At 43.3% G+C, this 18,816-nt stretch overlaps 2 protein-coding genes across 4 annotated transcripts in view; one reads left to right on the top strand and one right to left on the bottom strand.

Moving 5' to 3' along the window:
* LOC139367945 (neurotrypsin-like) overlaps nt 1–4,256 on the bottom strand; it is a 34,979-nt gene extending 30,723 nt beyond the window's left edge. The window contains exons 1-2 of the mRNA XM_071106348.1: nt 4,072–4,256; nt 1,646–1,688 (exon numbers count right to left, since the gene is read on the bottom strand). Of these exons, the coding sequence (XP_070962449.1) occupies nt 1,646–1,688; nt 4,072–4,143 (115 nt within the window). The 5' untranslated portion in view covers nt 4,144–4,256. The remainder of the gene's footprint in view (nt 1–1,645; nt 1,689–4,071) is intronic.
* Nucleotides 4,257–12,485: 8,229 nt separating this feature from the next.
* Nucleotides 12,486–17,199, top strand: LOC139367446 (uncharacterized). 3 transcript variants are annotated; one of them, XM_071105655.1, is made up of 6 exons: nt 12,486–13,498; nt 13,834–13,931; nt 14,687–15,218; nt 15,490–15,690; nt 15,863–15,992; nt 16,092–17,199. In XM_071105655.1, the coding sequence occupies exons 3-6, from the start codon at nt 14,837–14,839 to the stop codon at nt 16,582–16,584; spliced, it is 1,206 nt and encodes a 401-aa protein (XP_070961756.1). In that variant the 5' UTR covers nt 12,486–13,498; nt 13,834–13,931; nt 14,687–14,836; the 3' UTR covers nt 16,585–17,199. The 3 variants fall into 3 exon arrangements, with proteins under 3 accessions (XP_070961756.1, XP_070961755.1, XP_070961757.1); XM_071105654.1 differs by having other exon boundaries at nt 13,373–13,498; nt 13,834–13,935; XM_071105656.1 differs by lacking the exon at nt 13,834–13,931 and having other exon boundaries at nt 13,384–13,498.
* Nucleotides 17,200–18,816: the final 1,617 nt, after the last annotated feature.

The following is an 18,816-nucleotide window of genomic DNA, read 5'->3' as shown; positions in this document are numbered from 1 at the left end:
ATACTCATGTTTACACCATCAGCTACACACACCATAGTAAAGCATACTGATGCACTGTACGCTAATCAAACTAAGGAGGGCCTTTTGCATCATCATATCCCAGACAAATCCTCACGCATATTTCACCCAATCAGAACCATCCCTTGGCCAGTTAGAGACTCTGCTGTCTTTATATATATAGAGAAATATGCCTTTATGATTTAGACCAGGATGAGGGAGGAAAATGTTGTCGTGTGTCTACATGAGGTGTGTTTTGATGTTGGTTGAGTGTGATTTGTTGTGTGTTGTAAATACATTAAAAAAATTAAAGACTCTTCTGTTTGATTGGCCAGACGACAGTGGGAGGGGTTTATTTTCCTTGACGCGGTAACATCAAAAGGTCTCAATGAATCATTAGCACTGCAGGGATTTGGATGCTTGTGTGTGTGCATACAGTATGTGTGCTTTGTGGATTTTGACACTTGGAGTGAGACCAGAAATTATGAATCAGCTGGCCTTTGCAGTAAGCGAGAGAACCCCACCCCTATCACAACCACTAGCCACAGAGAGAAAGAAGGAATAGAGATGGATGGAGGAAATGAGAGGAGGGGAAAAAGAGTCTAGAAGGACATGAGTGAGTAGGAAGGGAGACTATATGAGTAGGGGAAGAAGGGGTGGGACATTTTATGGAGCACAAAGAAATGGGGAGATGGAAAGGGGGAGGGAATAGGAGAGGGAAAGGGGGGAAATAAGAGAGGGAAAGGGGGGAAATAAGAGAGGGAAAGGGGGGAAATAAGAGAGGGAAAGGGAGTGGGGAATAGGAGAGGAAAGGGGGAGGGAATAGGAGAGGGAAAGGGGGGAAATAAGAGAGGGAAAGGGGGGAAATAAGAGAGGGAAAGGGCGAAATAAGAGAGGGAAAGGGGGAAATAAGAGAGGGAAAGGGGGGAAATAAGAGAGGGAAAGGGAGAGGGGAATAGGAGAGGAAAGGGGGAGGGAATAGGAGAGGGAAAGGGGGGAAATAAGAGAGGGAAAGGGGGGAAATAAGAGAGGGAAAGGGGGGAATTAAGAGAGGGAAAGGGAGAGGGGAATAGGAGAGGGGAGGGGGAGGGGAATAGGAGAGGGAAAGGGGGGAAATAAGAGAGGGAAAGGGGGGAAATAAGAGAGGGAAAGGGCGAAATAAGAGAGGGAAAGGGGGAAATAAGAGAGGGAAAGGGGGGAAATAAGAGAGGGAAAGGGAGAGGGGAATAGGCGAGGAAAGGGGGAGGGAATAGGAGAGGGAAAGGGGGGAAATAAGAGAGGGAAAGGGGGGAAATAAGAGAGGGAAAGGGGGGAATTAAGAGAGGGAAAGGGAGAGGGGAATAGGAGAGGGGAGGGGGAGGGGAATAGAAGAGGGAAAGGGGAATAGGAGAGGAAAGGGGGAGGGGAATAGGAGAGGGAAAGGGGGAGGGGAATAGGAGGGGGGAATAGGAGGGGGAAAGGGGGAGGGGAATAGGAGAGGGAAAGGGGGAGGGGAATAGGAGGGGGGAATAGGAGGGGGAAAGGGGGAGGGGAATAGGAGGGGGGGAATAGGAGGGGGAAAGGGGGAGGGGAATAGGAGAGGGAAATGTGGAAGGGAGAGGAAAAGGGGAGAATAGGAAGAAGAGAAAAGAAGGGATTGTTAGCCTACCTGCGTTTTGCACCTCGTTTAAATAACTGTCATCAGCTATCACCTGAGAGGAGAGGAACACAGACATAGTTTCAGAATCACACAACGTCAGATAACACAACCTACTGTCAACATTTCACATCATATCTGTTACAGAACAAATAAATACTATATTGACCCTCAAGAGGGAAAATTGGGTTTACCACCAATAAAAGACAAACGTCAAAAAAGTTTGTTGAACCCCGCTCGCATGATGAATGACCTTGTCTAAGAGGCTTTAGCTCAGTGGGCTTGTCTTGTGATGTGCAGACGATGCAGGTTAAATCCCTTCCTGTCACAAGTACAAACACTTCAGACACACAGGCATGCAGAATACAGAGACCTGGGTCATGAAGAAGCAAGTATGAGACCGTTTCAGACAGTATCTGACAGAATGCTGTGTAGTACAGCCTCTCATAGTCACACAAACCAGGTCAGAGAGAGAGGAGAGACAAGAAGAGGAGAGGAAACTGGAGAAAAGAGGACTCAGATAACATCTATGAACATTTCATCCTCTTCACCTTGACTTCGACAGTTCATTTCCACTCAAGGGAGTTAGAATGCAAGCACAGGCAGGCACACACACACACACACACACAGGGACGCACACACACACACACACACACACACACACACACACACACGAGCGTCACCTCCCTGTGATATTGCCCTGGCTAATCATATTACACAGTGAACAGGGGTTTCTGATGAAAACCTAACATGCTGATGATATCTCCACTCATATCAATCTCACAGTTATCATACTGTTACAGCAGCGTATCAGATGTTACCACAGCTGAGACCAAACCAACACATCTGGACAGAGAGAGGCTCGATCTGTTCCAATATTCACACTAACATACCACTTAGAATGAATCAGTGTACTGGGCCTGCATTCTAAATGGTAAAATTGTGTTGGTATTGGAACCGATAGCCTCAAATCTGTACACCACAGGTGTCTGCATAGCCGCACACAGGGACAGGGTTACAGAACAGGTACAGACACACACAGATATCCACCACAAGACAGTCAGCAGAGCCCGCTAAGCTAAAGCCTAAGCAATAGCTCTGGGAGCTAACACAAGTCTTCAGGACTCAGGCAAGGTTTCTCTTCACATTATTCACCAAACCAGTTCTGTGTCATTAACACCACACTGGCTTCCCCCCCTGACCCCTGACCCTCCCACAACCAGTCTTAGCCTACACACACCTCAACAGACAGAAGTTACTATTTGTAGCAGGTTAGGAGAACTTAAGCAGCAGGCTAGGAGAATTAGGTCAAGGTTAGGAAAATGATTAGGTTTAGCTAAAATACTCTACTAACCTACTATGAAAAGTCACTTCAATCCATAGCTGTAAACCAGCTAGCCACAGCCCACCTCACCTCGCCCCTCCAATCTCCTTAACTAAAAGATGCTTGTTGAGGGATCCATGAGACAGTAATATAGTACCAACTCGGGATTATCTGCTTGAAAGGATAACTTCGAATACGGAGCAACAGTTGTGGGCCTATTGAGAAATGATTCACTCGTAAACCTATAGGCAATAGGGCTACATTGTGTCTCAATACAACATAATGCATATTGCAGTTACAGATGGTGCTGATGTTCTGCTGGAGGGCTGGGTGATTGAATTGCTGCGACAACGGGAAACAGCGCGTGGTGCAACTGTACATCTACGCGCCACCAGGGGAAAACAGGCACGGGCTGGTTCCTATGACACCCCGCCATGAGGGAACCGTGCCTGAGTGTGTGTGTGTGTGTGTGTGTGTGTGTGTGTGTGTGTGTGTGCGTGCGTGCGTGCGTGCGTGTGTGTGTGCGCGCGCGCAACCTCGCTTTATCCGCTCAATTAGACAAAGACATAAAACAGACTCTTGTGTGCAAACACTGACGCGGAACAATAATGTATATTATTAATGCCTGACTGATAATAAAGGTGATCTAATGCGTGCACCTACATTCAAACGGCTTCGTCCAGAACAATTAGTCTCTCTCTGTCTCCTTGTGGTACCTATAGGCTAAAACCAAGTATTGTTGAATGAAATGATAATGAAAAACGCAACAAAACGTAAATAATGTTCCATTATAATGAAGTATGTGACTCCAACCATTATAAAAACGTAGCCTATAGCACCTAGCCTAATGACCGTTATGTCGGTGGACAAAATGTGGGGCGCACCTTCAAAAAGGAAAGGGACACTGTTGTTTTATTTGACCGTATTTCTCAAGGTTAATTTAATTTAGATCAAATCTGTTTTGCAAGATAGACTTTTTCCAAGATATTCGCAAGAGTAAACATAGTCTACGTACGGGATATGAAAGTGTGAGAACAAAAGGTCTCACCTTGAAAAGGAACGCAATTATAGCACATAGGGGCCACTAAATTGGCTACTGATCGTAGTAGCTTACCTCTGAAAGCACTTGGAGCCAGAGGCAGTTGAGGCCGATCAGAAGCATCATTTTCCGGGTGTTTGGATCCATCCTGGCCGCTGTGTCAGTGTCACAGCCTGGTAAAGAAATGGCACACCTCTCCCATCTCTGTCACAAACTGACCGCGAGGTGGATCGCTATTCACCACCGCGCACGGACTCGAAAGAGGATGCCAATAGAGCGCGCGAAGGTGTAGGCCTGGTAAACTGGTTTTATGAATGATACGACAGAAACATCTCCCGTTTCAACCAAAAACCTCTCCTTTTGTCTTCTCTCTCTCTGATGATGTGAGGTGTCGGAATAAAACACACACCCCTTCGAGTGAACAGAAACACACACCCACACCACCTCCACGCCTTGAGTGGAGGAGGCGACTAGCACCACTTTCGGTTGAGATCTAATTGTTCCGTGAGCTGATCCTGATCTAATTGCCACACCACATGTGGCAACTCTCAAACTGACAAGTTAACCACACCATGGGGATACGGCGCCTATTGCTGCTTCTCATATACCTGGACCCCCTGGGCGTTCTCTGCCCCGCCACCGGAGGCAAGAAGGTGAAGCACAAGAAGCGATTCCCACCGCTTCCCGGCAGGACAACACTCGACCGAGGACCACGAGACGTACCTGGGCTACGGACACCATACGTGGCTTGGTTACTGCATAACGTCAGCGGACAATATGAAAAAGCGTTCGAGTGTCTCAACACATCTCACCCCTACTGCTGTGAGGTCCATTACTACTGGTACTGCTGTCAGTTCAAAGGAAGACTAGACTACCATCAGGACAGCCTTTTGACCCGAGTATTGACCAGATGAACACTGCGGTGCACATCACTTTTGCAATTCTGGCGTAAAAAAAAATGTTTTTTTGGTGGGAGTTTCGGCTAAAGTTGCCTATGATGAAGCCACAGAGCCCCCTCCGGAAATGAATATCAATAGATATGCCATAGAGCATATATATTCGTAGAATTAATCAATTAATTAATAGGATGTCCAATTACAAAAGCATATTTTGACCATTTGTTAATTGTGTAAATAATCCTTTAAGAAAACCAATGTCCGCGGGCACCTAGGTGTCTACAGAGGTTCTGCAGGGGATCTGCACATTATTTTATTTTTAAAGTGGATTTTTTTATTATTTCAATGTTTTTATGAATATCGCTAGTGTCCTGTCACAAATAACTTTGATATTCTTGTTTATTTAAATCACTGAACTAAAATAAATACATTTTATTTGGTCTTTCATGTTACATCAGAGGTCATACACATGTTTTTATTTATTTAACTAGGCAAGTCAGTTAAGAACAAATTATTCTTTACTATGACGGCCTACTCCGGCCAAACCCGGACGACGGTGGGCCTATTGTGGACTGCCCTGTGGGACTCCCAAACACAGCCAGATGTGATGCAGCCTGGATTCGAACCAAGAACTGCAGTGATACCTCTTGCACTGAGATGCAGTGTCTTAGACCGCTGCGTCACTTGGGAGCAAGGTCAAAATTATGTTGACACCCCTTTAAATTAGTGGATTCGGGCCTACCAGCTTGGACCTAGCTACAGGTCCACGAGAACGCTTGATGCTGAAGACTTCACAGAGCTGAACCAAACATACAGTATGTGATCAGTAGCCTTGATCAAATATGTTTAATTGAACACTCACAAGAAAGGTGTAGAAAAGACAAGCATACAATTCTTATATAAACATAAAAGAGCAGACAGACAGAAAGAGTTATAGGTTTTAAAAAAATTATAATACAAAATAAGATATACAGAACAGTGACAGGTAAACAGAAAGAGGCGGGGTGTCCACATACCTTTGTATATATAGTGTTGTATATAGAATTGTTTGGTTCTTTTGTGTGTGTGCGCGCCTGTGGGCCAGTAAGGGATGTTAAAAAGGAGAGATTTGGAGCTTTACTGGTCCGTTTCCATACCAACGGTTTTAGCGTGGGGATTGGCTCGTTTCGATGAGACGGTTTGGGAATCGGGAGTGTGGGGGGTGGTACTGGGATTGGAGCCAGGGCCTCTGGGTTAAACCTAAACCTCTCTCACATCCATTCCACTGAACAGAAACACAAGGACTCTTGGAAGATTAGTCCAAAACAGGACGGAAAGAGATCCTAATCAAATAAAACAGCCCCACTGCACCTTGAGGAGACGAGCGCCACTTTCGGTTGAGAACTGTCCTTTAAACTGCTGCAGAGTTAGAATTGGAACCATTGGAATTGACCCCAGTTCTGATCTCGGCACTGTACAGCCCTTAGGATTCTGATGATAAACTCCTATTATCGTCATCTTAGCTTTAGAACGCCCATACTTGCCATTGTTTTATAGGCTACATGATCTCTGGTTTGTAGCTTGCTCTCTTATGACAATGCTGCATGTCTCTATCTCACCCCCTATGATAGCCAGTAGCTGCCTGGGTGGCTGTTTATTGATAGCCTACACAGGATAGTCTAATGTCATTGGCGAAATTAACATTTGCATGCTTGTTGTTCTAATGACGATTGACTCCTTTACACAGCGAAGATGAACTGTTCTGATGATTTCCGATTTCAACTCTGTGACAACCTTCTACTGTCGGTTTTCTTTCTGACATTATGCCTCATCACTGGCTCTACAGAAAGCTGAATCTTTGGATGGATTTCTTGGCATCAGCTCGATGCTCCTGTTTATGTGCACATTAGTAGGGGAACATGTCAGCCTGGCTGGTTTTCTATAGCATACTCGGCTCTGAAATGAAACCAGTGGATTTTAGTATTGTGAATGGGAGGTTATGATTCTCCCCCATTTTGAAGTGACTTTTACAGAAGACCTTGACCAGACAACTCCTCCTCTATGTCCCATATAGGCCTATGTTTGTCCATGTTATATGTTTCTTGTTGTCTTATGTCTTACTTGATTAATGTGTCCTGTCTTGTAGAACAACCCTGACGTTTTCTCAACAAGAAGCTAACAAGTTTTGCTTTAGGTTATGCCAACAACAACATCAAATCCATGCGCGGTGTCCACATGAAATCATAGTCTTCTCCCTTTGATGTCACACACAATGCTGGACAAATATGTGAATGTGCAAAGGATCGCTTTGTGTTGCAACGGTGCAAATGGTTAAATCGGCCTGTTGACCACGCCCACCTGTGATGTCACTTTCTAACTTCTTTAGGTAGCCTAGTGGTTAAGAGCATTGGGCCAGTAACTGAAAGGTCGCTGGTTCAAATCCCAAACAGACAAAAACAATTATGTCTATGTGCCCTTGAGCAAGACACTTAACCCTAATTGCTTCACCCCTAAATTTGTACTTGATAAGAGTGTCTGCTAAAATGCAAATATGAATATCTGTCATGAATTGCTTTTACCTTGAGCCTGGCACATTGGACTTACAAGTTATTGAATTCATATTGATATCTGATTTACAAAAGCAGTCAGTGAGGTTTGGATCTCACTGCCAAATTTTATTGCATATCTTTGAATGTGATTTTGTCATGTTTGTTGCATTCCACAGCTCTGTTTTCAGAAACACAACAGTGACCTGGTTACACAAACTCACTCAACTCTATTTCCTGTTACTAGATTTGAACAGCAATGTCTCTATTTCCTGTTACTAGATTTGAACAGCAACGTCTTTATTTCCTGTTACTAGATTTGAACAGCAATGTCTCTATTTCCTGTTACTAGATTTGAACAGCAATGTCTCTATTTCCTGTTACTAGATTTGAACAGCAATGTCTCTATTTCCTGTTACTAGATTTGAACAGCAATGTCTCTATTTCCTGTTACTAGATTTGAACACATTTCAGTTGCATGACCCTTGCTGGTTTAGAATGTTATATTTAACCAGGCAAGTCAGTGAAGAACAAATTCTTATTTACAATGAAGGCCTACACCAGCCAAACCTGGACGATGCTGGGCCAATTGTGCACCACCCTATGGGACTCCCAATCACAGCCAGATGTGATGCAGCCTGGATTCAAACCAAGTACTGTAGTGATACCTCTAGAACTGAGATGCAGCGCCTTAGACCCCTGCCCCACTTGACTACATACTATTAGAAACGTTTATGACCTGTCTGTTGAGAACACGGAAATCATTTCGAAACCAAAGTCAGAAACCTGCACACATATGTTTGCCAAATTCTAATTCGATATGAACCTACATTTTAATTAGGCAGATGTCACTACATTCAATGTTGTTTTTCAACTGTTTTACAGAACATTTTATTGCTTTTGCTTTTAACATAATGTTTTGTCTGTTCCTATTCATCTCAACTTGATAATTTATTTATGGTTCTAATATTTTCAAGGCAAATTTCCTTTCAAGAACGGGGAAGTTTATTCAATCTAAACTTTAATATTTTCTTAAAGAAAAATGTAATACTGATAGTGTAACTTTAATGATGCATTCATATTTTAGCTATTTAAAAAAAATGAAATTTTACCCCCAATTTGGTGATATCAATTGGTATTTACGATCTTGTCTTATTGCTGCAACTCCCAACGGGCTTGGGAGAGACTGAAAATATTTGGCATGGGCCCCAAGATCCTCAAAAGGTTCTACAGCTGCACCATCGAGAGCATCCTGGCCGGTTGCATCACCGCCTGGTGTGGCAACTGCTCGGCATCTGACCGTAAGGCGCTACAGAGGGTAGTGCGAACGGCCCAGTACTATACTGGGGCCAAGCTTCCTGCCATCCAGGACCTATACAATAGGTGGTGTCAGAGGAAAGCCCATAAAATTGTCAGAGACTCCAGTCACCCACCTATAGACTGTTTTGTTTGCTACCACACGGCAATCGGAACTGGAGCACCAAGTCTAGGATCAACAGCTTCTACCCTCAAGCCATTAGACTGCTGAACAATTCATAACAATCGCCACTAGACAATTTACATTGACAAAAATAGAACTGTTTGGCCATAATGACCATAGTTATTTTTTTAAGAAAAAGGGGGAGGCTTGCAAGCCGAAGAACACCATCCCAACCGTGAAGCACAGGGGTGGCAGCATCATGTTGTGGGGGTGCTTTGCTGCAGGGGGGACTGGTGCACTTCACAAAATAGATGGCATCATGAGGAGGAAAATTATGTGGATATATTGAAGCAACATCTCAAGACATCAGTCAGGAAGTTAAAGCTTGGTCGCAAATGGGTCTTCCAAATGGACAATGACCCCAAGCATACTTCCAAAGTTGTGGCAAAATGGCTTAAGGACAACAAAGTCAAGGTATTGGAGTGGCCACAAAGCCCTGACCTCAATCCTATAGAAAATGTGTGGGCAGAACTGAAAAAGTCTGTGCAAGCAAGGAGGCCTAAAAACCTGACTCAGTTACACCAGCTCTGTCCGGAGGAATGGGCTAACTTATTGTGGGAAGCTTGTGGGCTACCTGAAATGTTTGACCTAAGTTAAACAATTTAAAGACAATGCTACCAAATACTAATTGAGTGTATGTAAACTTGTAAAAAATTTAAGCTGAAATAAATCATTTTTTCTACTATTATTCTGACATTTCACATTCTTGATATAAAGTGGTGATTCTAACTGACCCAAGACATAGAATTTTTAATAGGATTAAATGTCAGGAATTGTGAAAAATTTAGTTTAAATGTATTTGGCTATGGTGTATGTAAACTTCCGACTTCAACTGTATCTGCATGGCATTTTGTCTTAATTTTGGCCGATTAACTCATGTTTATTTCTGTAGATTAACTCGTGTTTTTGCTCCGTTTTTCTTCTCAGGCCAGGCAACAACCCATACTGCAGGCCTACTGTTCCATAAAGAAGTCAGCCAGCGTTTGTACCAAGACTGGCATGGGCCATCATTCAAACAAAGAGATGCCTCCCTGGCCACCAGTGCATATTTCCAAATTGCGTTAGCATCACCTGATCTGTGTTTGAATGTGACTGTGATGACAATACAATCTAAAAACTATGTGGGTAGTCTTTTGTCCATTCTTTAATTATTTATTGTATGTTTGCAATTTTAGTGCACTATTTTTGTTTAATGGTGATTAATCACATTGTCTGAAAGTGTTCAAAACACACTGAAAACACACTGAAAACGCACTGAAAACAACACCATGTAAAAACAAATTGACATTGAGGTTAAAGAAAGTGTGCTTTTTCAATTGACCTGATTTTGCTAACCGTCACTTTAGACCAAATCAATATGTCAATATTAGTGTAACGTTTTTATATAAACAAAATCTTAATTTCAGAATTTGCGATTAATCGTAGCAAATCCTGTGATTAACTCAAATACATTTGAATCATTTGACAGTCCCAATTTTAATATATTCTTTGCTATAAATATCACTATTCATTAGTAGTAGCCTTAATTAATAAATTGCACCATACAGGGTTATAAATGGGGCTACCTTTGGTTCCGTGAAGAAGAATCCCTAGGGTTCTGATGAAAGAACGCTACAAAAGGGTTCTAGAACTTTAAGGTGTATGAAGCAAGCGATAGAACCCTTTTCGATTCTTTATGGAACGTATTTTTCTTGAATTGTAGAGAAATTAGAAAAACTACTCGTCTTTTTTTACAGACTTTGTTTTATCTACCGACTTCAGGGCATAAGATCCCTCATGAAGTTAAAAGCTAAATGTGTTTTTGTCTTCACAAGTCTTTGAAGTTTGGTGTTCATTGGTAAAGGTTTGTTATCTCTAACCCAAATCTCTGCTCTGCCTGTGTGAGTGTGTGTGTGTATTGAGCAGGCGACTGCTGATTCTCTGGTTAGCTCTGTGCTGAGCTGGAAGCCAATGCAATGTGTAGATGATTATCTTATCTCTCATCCAACTCTCCTTGTCTCATTTCCCTCACCTCCTCCAGCCTGTCAATGTGAAGATGATTATATTATCTCTCTCTCTCATCCTACTCTCCTAGGCTCCTTTCCGTCACCTCCTCCAGCCTGTCAATGTGAAGATGATTATCTTATCTCTCTCTCTCATCCAACTCTCTTTGTCTCATTTCCTTCACCTCCTCCAGCCAAAGAAGAAGCATGGTTCAAATCAGATAATTTGCACCCTTCCTTTGGCTCTTGTTGACTCTCCTTATGATGGAGGCTAGTGAGGGGATTGGAATCGAGCTGAATCACACCTACCTTTAACCTTGTTGCTACTCAGCAAAACAGGGCACACTCACACACACAACCTGTCCCTGTTTCTTTGTTGCTGTTGTTCCATACCCATATTGTACCTCGCCTACTACACAAGAGTCACATGGTACAGTGCTGATTTTACAAACTGCAGTTGTCATGGCAACACAAGGGTTACTACATGTCTGAGTGGTTGACAGAGCTCTCTCCAGTTCCTATTGCTAATTTGAGAAGCTACAATAGCACTCATACTGTTCGACAGGGGAGGATGTGACCAGGGATAATCACGTATAGAATACATTAGAATTAGAATTAGGAATTAGACTGCAGCATTAGAGTTAGACATGTGGAATCAGGCCATGAGTAGGCTTCTGTCCTATTCTGATGGATATCTTCACTGGGTCATAATAGGTGGAGCTTTGAAGATTTAACTTCACTTAACACAGGCTGAGTGATGACAGCACACGCACATCTGAAGCTTTCATGAGGTTTCATGATGTCGTTGTAGAGTGTGTGTGTTCCACAATCCTACCCAGAGGCTTAGGTTCCAATCCCATTACCCCCCCCCCCTCCCCCCGCTCCTCATCCCCAAACCGTCCCATTAAAAAGAGCCAGCTCCCACAGCTAAGACAGTTGGTATGGTAACGGATCAGTAAAACTCAGAGTCTCTCCTTTTCAACATCCTTCCCTCTGAGGCAACCAGACAGACACAGTACTAACCCTCCCTGTGTGGGTTGTAAGGATGTGTGAATATGCTGTACTGCTAGAGAGAGGGAGAAAGAGAGCGAGGGGGTACAGGGACAGATAGACAGACAGATAGAGAGTCAGACAGGAAAACAGACAGGTACAGAGATGAACAGAGAGTTATGCGGTACAGGGACAGACAGACAGACACAGACAGACAGACAGACAGACAGACAGACAGACAGACAGGAAAACAGAGAGCGTGTTTGTCTTCAGCAGCACTGTGTAGCGACAGATCGTTTATCATCTCCTGCCGCCAGCACGGATGGTGTTCAGCGATATCATCCACCGCAGAGTGTGTGCGTGTGTCTGTCAGGAGATGTTTACAGGAACTCTCTCTTCCACCGGCATCTCCGCCCCCTCCATATGGAGTCAGTGATGAGAAGAAGTGTGTGTGTGTGTGTGTGTGTGTGTGTGTGTGTGTGTAAGCTTGAGTGAGTGGAGATTAAAGTGTGGCCACACCCATTTTAAGGTCAATGTCATACATAACCTCTGACTGAACCGGAAGTTCTGTACCATTATGGGGCAACACACTACCCCTGTACTATGAGCCCAGGTCGTCACAACAGGAAATGGGGTGAGTCCACACGAAACCAGGACAACAACAACAAAAATACCATGATTTGGGGGATTTTCAGGAAATCTAATTCATAGAATGGTAATTTGGAGGAAGGGTTGTTGACATATATCATTAATTAATGTAAGAAAATTGTTATTGAAATAAAAATGCTACTCATATTACAGATATATTTATTAGACCAATATCTGCTTTTTAGCACCTACAGATGAAATACTGTGGAGGCCTGGGTATTGCCAAAATGTCATATATATGCCAAAATATGAATTATATCTATTATGCTTTTAGATACAAACGTTTAAAAAAAATATGTGAACAATACTTCTTTCGAAGGACTATGGATTAAAGTTGAAAATGAAAATCCCAAAAATATACAGTACCAGTCAAAAGTTTGGACACACATCTCATTCAAGGGTTTTTCTTTATTTTTAATATTTTCTACATTGTTGAATAATAGTGAAGACATCAACACAATGAAATAACACATGTGGAATCATGTAGTAACCAAAACGTTGTTAATCAAATAAAAATAGATTTTATATTTGAGATTCGTCAAAGTAGCCACCCTTTGCCTTGATGACAGTAATGGAGCCATATGTGTTATTTCTTAGTTTTGATGTCTTCACTATTATTCTGCAATGTAGAACATAGTAAAAATAAAGAAAATCCCTTGAATGAGTAGGTGTGTCCAAACTTTTGACTGGTACTGTATATATATATATATATTTTGTGAGTGTTTGTTGGATGGTAGGGTATTTGCATATTCATGTATTTTTCAAGCAACGTACGAGTTATTCTCCAGTCTAGTAGGTGGCGGTAATGCAACATTTATTGGATGCCAACCTCCGTTAAACTTCATCAAAGAAGAAGAATAAGATCTAGAGCTGATTTGCAACCCGCCGAAGCAGATCTGGAGAAGAAGGAAAATGTCTCCTGTCTCCACACGCACCGTTCTAGGATCAGCTGGCCGTTAGGAAAACGCAAACAGCAAAGTGGTGAGTCGGAAAACCCTCACTAGTTGCACTGCAGTGAAGGTTAGCGCGAAAATGTTGTGCAACCTGTTCTGAATGTGTTGTATCATAATTTCGATTGGGCCTTATCAAAGGCGCTACCTTTCCCCTTTGAGGCCTAGCCAGCCATGTTTAGGTTTAGACGAAAATAGCGAATATTAACGGTTTACTTTTCACTAAACAGAATTGCGACTGTGGTTCGGGTAACTTGCAACGGTAGCAGTTACTGTGTACTTATAACACACTTTATTGGTCCCAATCTATCATCTGAGTAGCTAGCTACATGCTTTTAATGAATGCACTGTGTTGGATTTACATAGGAAGCAGGTGTCCTTGCCAAATAGAAGATACCTAGCTTGCTAGCGACGTCCGGCCCGGAGCGCCTCCGGTGTGCGCGTGGGTGACCAACAGAGGGCGAGTTAGTATGTGACGTCAAAACTCCTAATGTTGTTTTTTGCATGACGACAAAGCGTTCTTATTACGAGCCCACAATATGTCATACACATGTTATAGACATTCATTATTTACCAGAATAGAATCTTAAATATAAGTAATATACATTGCTGAATTGGAGAGGGTGGGAAAGAGGATAAATATCTGCGACTGGTGGGAATTATTTATTTAATTGGTAGTCGAGTACCTCAACTCCATGATGATTCACGAGTTGGGCACAGACTAGAGTTTTAGAAACGAACCTCCGACTCGCGATGCAGTCGATACTTCGAAAGTGAACATTCTCAAACCCTTGTTATGTACCTATGTTTCTCATCTGCGTGCCTTTGTTTGCTGAAGTCCATACTTTTTAATAAAACGTTATTCAAAAACAACCACCGACTGTTTTCTCATTGCTGTTCCTCTAAGAGGGCAACTCGCCAATTGAAAATCAACAAGGAAACAGTCGGTCGTTGTATTTTATTAACGTTTTATTAAAATGTACGGATTTCAGCAAACAAAAAATGGCGGGCTAACGTAAGGGTTTAAGAATTCACATTTTTGAAGCATCGACTGCATAGCGACTCAATGAGATAAGAGATTCATAAAAACAACAACCCTAGTCTGGATGTGAGGTACTTGGGGAATCTAATTAGGACATTTTTATTATTGTAATGGCTTATTAATGATGACTATTACTCTGTAGACTAAAGTTTGATGTCTTTTTTTTCTGTCCTACAGACTTTACCCATAACTGACCTTAGAGCAGTGTGTAAGCTCATTCTCATCCTACCCCGGACGTTTCAAACAAATATAGAAAGGTTCAGGAGAAACTCTTCCGCACTCCAAAACAGTCACCCAGGAATTGAAGAGGAAGTGACATCAGAGCAGATGGAATCAAATCAGAGCCTGGCGGGGGTGGACTCCCAGGGCAACATGGTGTTCAGAGTGGTTAAACCTGTCATGGGCATCTTCCAAGTCTCCTCAGAACAGACCAACTCTGTCGGACAGGGGGGGTCGCAGCAGATGATGGTTGGGGGGCTGACGGGGTTACAAGGGTTATCCAATCTCCCCTCCATGGTGCTGGGGGATGGACAGGGTCAGGGCCAGCAGCGAATGGGGGACGTGAACCAGATGCAAGCCCAGATTCAGATCCCAGCAGAGGACATGTCCCAGACCCAGGTTGCCGCTCCGAACCACAACCACGTACCCCATGTTCCGTTTGCAGAGGTGTCGTCTCTCTTGGACCCCAACATGAAGAGTTCCAAGGCCCGTAAGTACCACAGCTAGAGACGGAGGGAATCAGACCAGGTGTGGCCCCTCCTACTGGAGACCTCTCTTTCTGCAGGATGTTCTTGGGCTCCCGAGTGGCACAGCGGTCTAAGGCATTCTCAGGACCATAATTAACTGAATCAGTTGTTAGACCCGTGCTGGTGCAAAACCCTGCACACCCAGTAGCTCTCCAGGTGGAAGGTTGGCCTCACCTGCTGTAGTATGGAATAAGTAGAAAACTCAACACAATTTGTCTGTTCCTCTGGTCCTAGGCAAGTACCTGATACCCTATGACGAGATCAAGCGTCGTCTGGAGGCTCCAGAGAAGATGTCTCTGCGTTCACTAGCAGCCTACACCAGGGTCAGCCGTGGCCCGGCCAGCAAGAAAACCCTGCAGGAGTCTCTAAATATACTGGGTCTTACTCCTGGTACTACTACTTCTGTGTCTTCTTCCTTTTCCAAGCTCACAGAGGGTAAGCGATGTGTGTGTGTGTGTGTGTGTGTGTGTGTGTGTGTGTGTGTGTGTGTGTGTGTGTGTGTGTGTGTGTGTGTGTGTGTGTGTGTGTGTGTGTGTGTGTGTGTGTGTGTGTGTGTGTGTGTGTGTGTGAGCATCTCTTGTGCTTTATAGATTGTTGTGTTTTCCAGGTGACACCAAAGCCCTGTGTAACGACATGAAGGACTTTGCCCATGACTACATAGACTTTGGCAACATGGCCAAGCAGCTTATTCCAGAGACCAACACTGTCCAACACTGGTCCAAGGTCATAGAAACCAGGTTAGTGTGGTTACAGCACGGTGTAATCACGAGTTAACTATGATCTATATGTTTTCTGTACAGTGAGACCGACCCTAACACACTTTTATTCTGCGATAGGAGCCACCTGGAGGCGATGAGGAAGTGTTTTCGTGACCCGGTCAACAGTGCGTCGTTCGACAACGTGACTCACGGCTTGGGCCTCGGGATGCTCGACGCCGCCCTTGACATGATTACCATGGTGATCGACAAACAAATTCGCATCCTGTCTGGCGCTGCGGCAACCGATCCCGTCGACACCGGCCCTCCAATGAGACGCATCCGCCGCCGCCACCGCAAGCCCCGAGACAACGGCAACGACAAATTGCACGGGTCGCTGGGCGGGGTTAAAGGTCAAGAGAAAGGGCCAGGGAAGGGCAAAGGGAGGGGCAGAGGCAGGAAGAAGATGCGGCTGCAAGAGTCTGGAGCTCCGGTTGGTGTTGCCATGGATACAACCCAGCAGCAGGATCAAGAGCATTGTCAGCCGGAGGATGTGGAGAGCAGTGTTCTCACACTCGTCTCTGTTGGTTACGAGACCATCTCCAGCGGCCTCAATGCCACAGGACAGATCTGAAGATGTTTAACGGTTGAACAAACAATGCTTAACACGGGAATCGGACTTTGCTTAACATTTTCCCATGGGGAAGCTGGGAGCGGAACTGTCTTAGTAACGTTGTGGAACATTGTGGAACGTTGTGATGTTTAGACGCAACTCTGCTCTGGCCCACAGAACCCCAAACACTGAGAGGGAGGCATTCAGTGACCTCACAGCATTCTGGTTTAGAGTTTTGTTTTTGAATGTTGCAGCTCTTGCCTACTGATAAATTCAATCAATTGAATTTTTTATTTTTTTGTCAGTTAGCACAGAGGTGAAGAACGCAGCTTTGTTCAAGTGGAATTCAAGTCAATCCAAAGATAACTGATTATATTGAAAAACCTACAATGTAGAAATGAGTCTTAATTCTGGTCTTTGGGTTAAGGCAATCCATTCATTCCACCTACTCATCTGGTATTTGATAGCCCCATTTATTTATATCATGAGTGGACTAGTTATAGCCCTCTCTCAATCTCCATGATTGTAACATAGGGAACACATCATGCCAGTACTTTGTCAATGATTGTATGTTTATATTGAAACCTGGATTGCTGAAATACTTGTATTAAAGCTTTCATTTTATGAATGAACCTCCATGATGTTCTTTATTTCTGACAGAATCAATGGCACAGCATCTGATCTATTTCACTGAGGGAGTTTGACTAAGCTGAACCGGGGTGGCCTGTGCCGTGACTGGGAAAAAGCGATAAGGAAGGAGCGCCCTTCTCAAATTGAATAGTAATCTGTGCCGCCCGGTCATATTGTCAACAAGGCAGCACCATTCAGAAACATGGTGCATCTTTTCAAATTCATTTTCTTTGAGAAGGCAGATAAAGTACATCATGTGTTTTATCACGAGAACAAAAATGTTTTTCACGTGATACCTTGGAACCTTAAGTCATAACTGCACGTGCTTGACATACGGGCCAGCCGGTGTTATGATACTGGTGGATTGTACGGTTGTGGCTACTAGTACTGCTCCATCTAGTTGTCTGGGATAACAGTTATTAACAACTGTAGCATTTTAGCTAACTCTAACCTTTTTCCTAACCTTAATCTCATTCTCCTAACCTGCAATGTAAGTCAGTGGAGCCTGGTGGGAGGAGCTATAGAAGGACGGGCTCATTAATGGCTGGAATTGAATAAATGGAATGGAGTCAAACATGTGGTTTCCATATGTTTATCATGCCATTCCAACCATAACTGGATTAGGTTTAGCTAAAATGCTACAGTTGTCAACAAACCACAAGCCATCAGTTTCAAAACAAATGCAATCACTTTTCAGCCGGTGGAGACTCCGAACACCCGACCAGTGTTTCTCAACTTATATGAACACCTATTTAGTCAAATGTCCTCAAAATGTAGCACTGAAACAATAAAACAGGGACACTGGATAATGTTACAGCAAAGACAGTAGAGATCTCTTGAAGACAACTGGGATAAGGTCAAATCATGACGTCAGTGATCTTAAGGTCACAAAGTCGGAGCTCTAGAAAGTTTGTTAGAAATGTTTTGTTTGTTTATTCCATGTGTAATTGTGTTGTATGTGTCGAACTGCTATGCTTTATCTTGGTCAGGTCGCAGTTGCAAATGAGAAATTGTTCTCAACTAGCCTACCTGGTTAAATAAAGGTGTTCTCAACTAGCCTACCTGGTTAAATAAAGGTGTTCTCAACTAGCCTACCTGGTTAAATAAAGGTGTTCTCAACTAGCCTACCTGGTTAAATAAAGGTGTTCTCAACTAGCCTACCTGGTTAAATAAAGGTGTTCTCAACTAGCCTACCTGGTTAAATAAAGGTGTTCTCAACTAGCCTACCTGGTTAAATAAAGGTGTTCTCAACTAGCCTACCTGGTTAAATAAAGGTGTTCTCAACTGGCCTACCTGGTTAAATAAAGGTGTTCTCAACTAGCCTACCTGGTTAAATAAAGGTGTTCTCAACTAGCCTACCTGGTTAAATAAAGGTGTTCTCAACTAGCCTACCTGGTTAAATAAAGGTGTTCTCAACTAGCCTACCTGGTTAAATAAAGGTGTTCTCAACTAGCCTACCTGGTTAAATAAAGGTGTTCTCAACTAGCCTACCTGGTTAAATAAAGGTGTTCTCAACTAGCCTACCTGGTTAAATAAAGGTGTTCTCAACTAGCCTACCTGGTTAAATAAAGGTGTTCTCAACTAGCCTACCTGGTTAAATAAAGGTGTTCTCAACTAGCCTAC

This window comes from Oncorhynchus clarkii, chromosome 16 (assembly GCF_045791955.1).
Source record: "Oncorhynchus clarkii lewisi isolate Uvic-CL-2024 chromosome 16, UVic_Ocla_1.0, whole genome shotgun sequence".
NCBI classification, from domain to species: Eukaryota; Metazoa; Chordata; class Actinopteri; order Salmoniformes; family Salmonidae; genus Oncorhynchus; species Oncorhynchus clarkii.
The sequence above is the reverse complement of the archived record's forward strand: the minus strand, read 5'-3'. Positions and strand labels throughout refer to the sequence as shown.

What these genes read in the sequence shown, in the direction of transcription:
- LOC139367446 (XM_071105655.1), top strand. Translation starts at nt 14,837, where the DNA reads ATGGAATCAAATCAGAGCCTGGCGGGGGTGGACTCCCAGGGCAACATG. An exon ending in CATGAAGAGTTCCAAGGCCC is followed by an intron (nt 15,219 to 15,489) that starts GTAAGTACCACA and finishes CTCTGGTCCTAG; the next exon opens with GCAAGTACCTGATACCCTAT. An exon ending in CTTTTCCAAGCTCACAGAGG is followed by an intron (nt 15,691 to 15,862) that starts GTAAGCGATGTG and finishes TGTGTTTTCCAG; the next exon opens with GTGACACCAAAGCCCTGTGT.